Below are 5,729 nucleotides of genomic sequence, written 5' to 3'. Positions count from 1 at the left end.
GTTATCTCTCTCACACCTACTCGCGGACGCGTGCGTTCCCTCTTCCCCGCGGACCCCTCGCCTATCGGTTTCGCCGCGGTTCCCCTTCCCCTCTCCGCGGACCCCTCGCCTATTGGTTAGGACGCGGTCCCCCTCTCCCTCTCCGCGGACTCCTCGCCTATCGGTTTCGCCGCGGTTCCCCTCCCCCTCTCCGCGGGCCTCTTGCCTACCGGTTAGGACCAGTGTAGCCGGAAACAGGTCCCGCGGCTCACGGCTCAGCAATGGAGGGGATAACGCACACAAGCGCGAACCGCGTACGTGTGCGCTCTGCGCTTCGGCTAGCTTCGGAGAGTAGAGAAGAACAGACATATGTTTTCCGTCTTCTTCTCACTTTCTACCGAGCTGGCAACGATGGTTGCGTTCCGATATTCACTGCCAGTACTGAAAATCTATAGTCTACGTCACGTGCACTATAGATTTTCAGTACTGGCAGTGAATATCGGAACGCAACCATCGTTGCCAGCTCGGTAGAAAGTGAGAAGAAGACGGAAAATATATGTCTGTTCTTCTCTACTCTCCGAAGCTAGCCGAAGCGCAGAGCGCACACGTACGCGGTTCGCGCTTGAGTGCGTTATCCCCTCCTATTGCTGAGCCGTGAGCCGCGGGACCTGTTTCCGGCTACACTGTTGCAGACTCTAAACGACAAAGTGAATATCGCAATGGCATCATTGAAAGCCCTCAATCGAAAACCGGAGGAACTCTGGGAAGATATTGTCGTTCACATCGTTGTTCAAAAATTAGATCCGGTAACGCGCAAAGCTTGGGAACTAAGTATCAGCAATAAAGATGCCCCGCAGTCTCACGAAACTTTAAGCAAATTTATTGAGTCTTGCACTCGCGCGTTAAGGGCAGCCGCCCCCGAGTCAGCCGTTAAAACCGGTCTAAAACCAATCGCAGCCTCGCGAATTCATGTCGCAACCGCATCCGCTAACGCACAATCGCCGTGCTCGCTGTGTCCATCTCGACACTTCATTAATGTATGTCCTGCGTTCGTGAGCAAGACAAAACGTTGTTTCAATTGTTTGAGCGCAAGGCATTCCGCACATGAATGCAAAAGTAAATATTCTTGTCGGGTTTGTCACAAGAAGCATCATTCGATGCTACACGTTGACTCGGATTCTCGCTCAAGTGCTTTGAAAAATGCACAGTCTAATTGCTCGTCGCCTCAAGCGTCAAATTTGACTCCGGAGGTCAATTCGCTAATGATATTTATTTTTTAACGACATAACTTTTATTTAGTCTTTTATCTATCGAACACTCGTCCTTATTATTTTTTCCAGATCCTCCACCAAGTTTCGATTGTTTTCGATGTTTCTGCATCTCCAGTTTCTTTTCATCATATATTTTATTATAAGTTTTGCTGAGAATGTGTGCTCTGCTTAATGTATAATAGTGAATCACCCTTTTTGTCAACGCTCCCTTATGTTCTTCACATCCGACGAACGGGAAACTCTCGGCGAGGATATTCTCTGCTATGTGCTGGAAAGAATAGCAATTCAGCTCTTCGCCACCAATTGTTTTGAGGATTGCTCTTTCAATAGCGATCAAGAGATTGAATAAAGTGTCCGACGGGAACTTTAAGTACCCGTTGGTGAGTAACTTTATTCTCCTGTCTTTCTCACAATCCCCTTCACTCTTACACGCCGACGAAAGACACTCTGAGAAAGACGTCCAATCTTTTAGTTTGTGAGCAACAAACCCAGAGAAGTATGCTTGGGCGTACTCATTTGCGCTCTGTACATTATAATCGTGAGCATCTCTTAAATCATATTCTCTGGAGTGACTTTCTCCTTGTTTGATGATTTTTTCCAAAGTGTTTCTCCATTCTAATTAATTTGTTTTTGCTTTCAAATCAACATCCTTGGAATCAAGCAGTGTGTCAAACATCTCACTTCCTTCGACGTTCGATCCTTTCGGTGGTTTAACGAGTGAATAAAAGCTCATCAATCTGTATATTTGAATGAACAGCAGAGGATCCGAGTGACCACTTGACCCACTGGCATCGCGGTACATACCGAACATACTCTGAAAAAAAAATACTGAAGCATTCTATCAAAAATTTAGTTTAGTTGTGATGAATTCAACAATTTTCAGAGTCGCTTACCTCTAGAGCATCTTGATTCAGACGTAAAGTCATCAGATATTCGTATCCACAATTTTCTGTCAAATACGTCGTGACTCCAATTGTGCTTTTCAAAGTCAATTGAAATCCCTGATATGTCCCAGGGGACAAGAACTTCCAATCATTTTCCAAAGCTTTGTCGTGCCATTCCTCCAAATACTCCTGAAAGTCACTTATAGTCTGAATGGGGAAATTGTAAACAAAGATATTATTTTTTTTTCTATTTCTATTTTCAGATCGAAATTGAACAATAAAAGCATTACCTACCTTAGAACTTTCGCTATCCGGTTTTAATGCTTCAATAGGACTGCGAGAGGTCATTGCCACAATGACTTTGTTAATCCGTTTGATAAACGCTATGGTCGGCCCGGAATCTTTCAGTCTTTCATCTTTTTCTTTATATAGATCTATTACGGTAGCAACTTCCAGTGAGAATACCTAAGAAGAATTCACATTCTATATTAGTATTTTTAAACATCATGTTGAGAACCAAAGGTTGTAGTTTGAAGGTTTACCTGAAAAGCCATAGCAACGTTCATTTTTTGATAAAACTTTGGATTGAGGTGATGGTGGGTCAATTTGTGGGCATTTTTAAATCCGAAACTTTTTTTTCCTCCATCAAGATCTAAAACTACCTCAAAATGTCTCTTTCTCACAATACCGTCAGGAGTCTAAAAATAACAGTCGTCTAAATTATTTCAAAAGCGATGAGAATAGTAACCTTATTATGAAAATAATAAAATTGGAAATTACCTATATCGCAGCTATAGACATAATGAGGTTTCTTAAAAGCTTAATCAAATGCGAAAAGTCGGAGCAAAACCATAACTTTCGTAATGGTGAATCGACATCGACTGAGTAAGGATGCCTGCAACAACTATTTTATCCTTCGATACCGAACAATTTCCACATGGAACGATTCCATGAGGCTCCGTTTGTAGTCACGACATCGACATAAAAATCTGCATTTTCCATCAAAATAACGCACTCTAATATTAATTTATTCAGAACTCTGCTGTTGGCACATCCTTTACTCAAGAATGATCCCATTGTCTGAATCCATTTGCCGCGAAACGGTTGAAAAAGAAAAACTAAGGCGTGATCAAGGCGTTGATTTTTCTGATCTTCGGGCGTATATTTGTTCAAGTCTGTAAATCCCTTGAACAACATATCTTTTCGATCGAAATTAACTCCTTCGCTTGCATCTCATCCAGCACCAGTGTACCTGTTAGAATAAATGGAAAAATTGGTAACGGATAACAGATAGATATATGAGGAAAAAACTCATACATGTAAAGTTCCAAATAAACCTTGCCTATCTTCCGGTTGCATGGCTGCAGCCTTCATCCGTAAAAGCTGGAAAGTTGGTGAGCAGAAACCGTACGAAGCCTTCAGGTTCTTCAAGTACTTTAGTCAGGGTGTCGATCGACGGTAGTTGAAGAATCTGGTGTTTCCGCAAGTGCTCATATGCTTTGCGACTCTTAATACGAATCAATAAACACTCTAATATCCAATCGTTTGTGTATCGTATTCCATTGGGACCCTTACATTTCGCGGCAGCCAAACAAGCTCTTATAGCTTCTTGCTGCACTTTTGGGTGGTTTTTAATGGCATCTTCAACCGTTCTGTCAGATAGTGCAGCACAACGAGAATGCAACTCCTCTATGGTTTCTTCTTTTTTTTTTAAATCTTGTAACGATGCATCCCTCCACCGTTATCAGGCTGCCGATCCGCCGGAAGTCCGCCGCCCGACGACCACCGGTCGGGCACAATGCGGAGGCGCTGAGCGTCCATTTTTAAACGATATACAAAACGCGGAAATCTATAACCGCTGGAAGGCGCGCGAACACCGAGAACCGTCGCCGCACTCGTAACCGCCCCGACCGTTACCGAACATACCCGAGTCGCGCGCGCCGTTTCACCGATAAACAAGATACCGTTAAGACAATAGGCGAATTACGCAAGCGCGCGCGCCGAAGACCGGTATAAATAGAGCGCGGTTTTGATTATCGAGACCAGATCTTCCGCACCGCCAGAGTCAGTAAGACGCCTGGAAAACCGCCTAGATCCTAGAACGCTCAGAGAGAAAGAAAAACGGGGTTGGGAGTCCCCAGCCTCCGCCGAGAGTTTGCGGCATCTCCGAGAGCAATCCGTCCGAAACCTTAAAAGAGAGGAAAACGGGAACGGGCGTACTCGTCCCCGCCGAGAGTGCTTGGCACCTCGTAGAAATCCGATCACCTGCGTGCAACGGCGATCTTCCAGTGGTAGGGAGTTCCCTGCCATCGACGGGTGTTCTCGTCGGCCGTTGCACTCCCAAATTCCGCGGGGAAGACCATCCCGAATTAATATATAACGCGCTATACGCGCCTATCTCGTACTTCCGCGACCGCCATTTAGTCATCCGGACTCGCCATTGGTACGGCGCGCTAAGTCCCGCGCCGAGGGATGATCCACATCCCTGTCGCGACACCGATCGACGTACGACATCGATACATACGCGTCAAAGGACCGCCCACCGGCACGACCGAAATTACCGCCCAGTACTTAGCGGCATCTGACGAAATCACGGCACACGATCCGAAATCGATCTGCGATCGAACAGCCGAAATCACGAACCGCGCCGCGCATACGTGCGTTGCATTAGATGCATCGCACCCGACACGACCGTACCGCTGTACATTCTGCCTCGTACACACATACGTTTGTACAATATTATCGTTTCACACATACATCCGCTTGCATTATATATTCACACATACATCCGCTTGCATTATATATTCACCCATACACACGCACGTATTCACTCGTTTATATTAACTTATACGCCGCACACCGCCGCACCGCCGTATAGGCTACCGCCTCACGTATACCGCTGTATACCGTCACGCACTCACCCGCTGATATCATTCGCTCGTGCATACATAACTATATTGCATTCGATACTCTTGCGCACGGCTACGTCTTATTATACATTTGCGAACTCACTCACTCGTCAATCGTCTCGCACGCACACCTATACACGCTCACACACACCGCCTATACTAAAAACACTCACGCTGTACAAATACACCACAAGCAATAAATTATATTCTATCTAACTTCACTTTTCGTTCGTCTCTCGATACCCTTTCACGAGCCCCGGATCCTGACCGAGTTGTCCGTCTCCGCCTCGCGAAAGCGGATTATTACAATCTATAATTTGAAATATAATCGAAACGTTATAATAAAATAAAAACTTATTGTGATATTTTAATCGCATGGTTTTATAATACTTACATAGTTTCTCATGCAATCGTTTTGTTGTTTCAAATTTTTAATTACTTTTTTCGTTTTGTATTGTTTTACATTAAAGCGTTTCGCTCTCCTCCTTTCGTTATGAATTTTGATCCGTCGTACTCGGCATAAGTCGCATCTCTGAGTTCTGTTACACGGCACCCTTAATCGGGTTTAATAACATCCGTAGTTGTGAAACTGACCAATCACAGCTATTCCTCTGAAGAATGGAATGACTGTGATTGGCCAGCCTTCGAACTACGAATGTTATTAAACCCGATTAGGGGTGACGTGT

At 44.8% G+C, this 5,729-nt stretch overlaps 1 protein-coding gene across 2 annotated transcripts; it reads right to left on the bottom strand.

The window, feature by feature from the left end:
* Nucleotides 1–1,392: 1,392 nt before the first annotated feature.
* LOC115238478 lies at nucleotides 1,393–3,374 on the bottom strand. 2 transcript variants are annotated; one of them, XM_029812344.1, is made up of 5 exons: nucleotides 2,915–3,374; nucleotides 2,677–2,832; nucleotides 2,429–2,599; nucleotides 2,144–2,341; nucleotides 1,393–2,064 (listed from the first exon to the last, which is right to left on the bottom strand). In XM_029812344.1, exons 2-5 carry the CDS (start codon nucleotides 2,698–2,700, stop codon nucleotides 1,870–1,872), a joined length of 588 nt encoding a protein of 195 aa, XP_029668204.1. In that variant the 5' UTR covers nucleotides 2,701–2,832; nucleotides 2,915–3,374; the 3' UTR covers nucleotides 1,393–1,869. The 2 variants fall into 2 exon arrangements, with proteins under 2 accessions (XP_029668204.1, XP_029668203.1); XM_029812343.1 differs by having other exon boundaries at nucleotides 2,677–3,374.
* Nucleotides 3,375–5,729: the final 2,355 nt, after the last annotated feature.

This window comes from Formica exsecta, unplaced genomic scaffold (assembly GCF_003651465.1).
Source record: "Formica exsecta isolate Colony F162 unplaced genomic scaffold, ASM365146v1 scaffold341, whole genome shotgun sequence".
In the NCBI taxonomy this organism is placed as follows: Eukaryota; Metazoa; Arthropoda; class Insecta; order Hymenoptera; family Formicidae; genus Formica; species Formica exsecta.
This window is presented reverse-complemented; position numbering and strand designations above follow the sequence as displayed.

What these genes read in the sequence shown, in the direction of transcription:
- LOC115238478 (XM_029812343.1), bottom strand. Translation starts at nt 2,700, where the DNA reads ATGAACGTTGCTATGGCTTTTCAG. An exon ending in ACGTTGCTATGGCTTTTCAG is followed by an intron (nt 2,600 to 2,676) that starts GTAAACCTTCAA and finishes AATTCTTCTTAG; the next exon opens with GTATTCTCACTGGAAGTTGC. An exon ending in TGAATCAAGATGCTCTAGAG is followed by an intron (nt 2,065 to 2,143) that starts GTAAGCGACTCT and finishes TTTTTTTTTCAG; the next exon opens with AGTATGTTCGGTATGTACCG.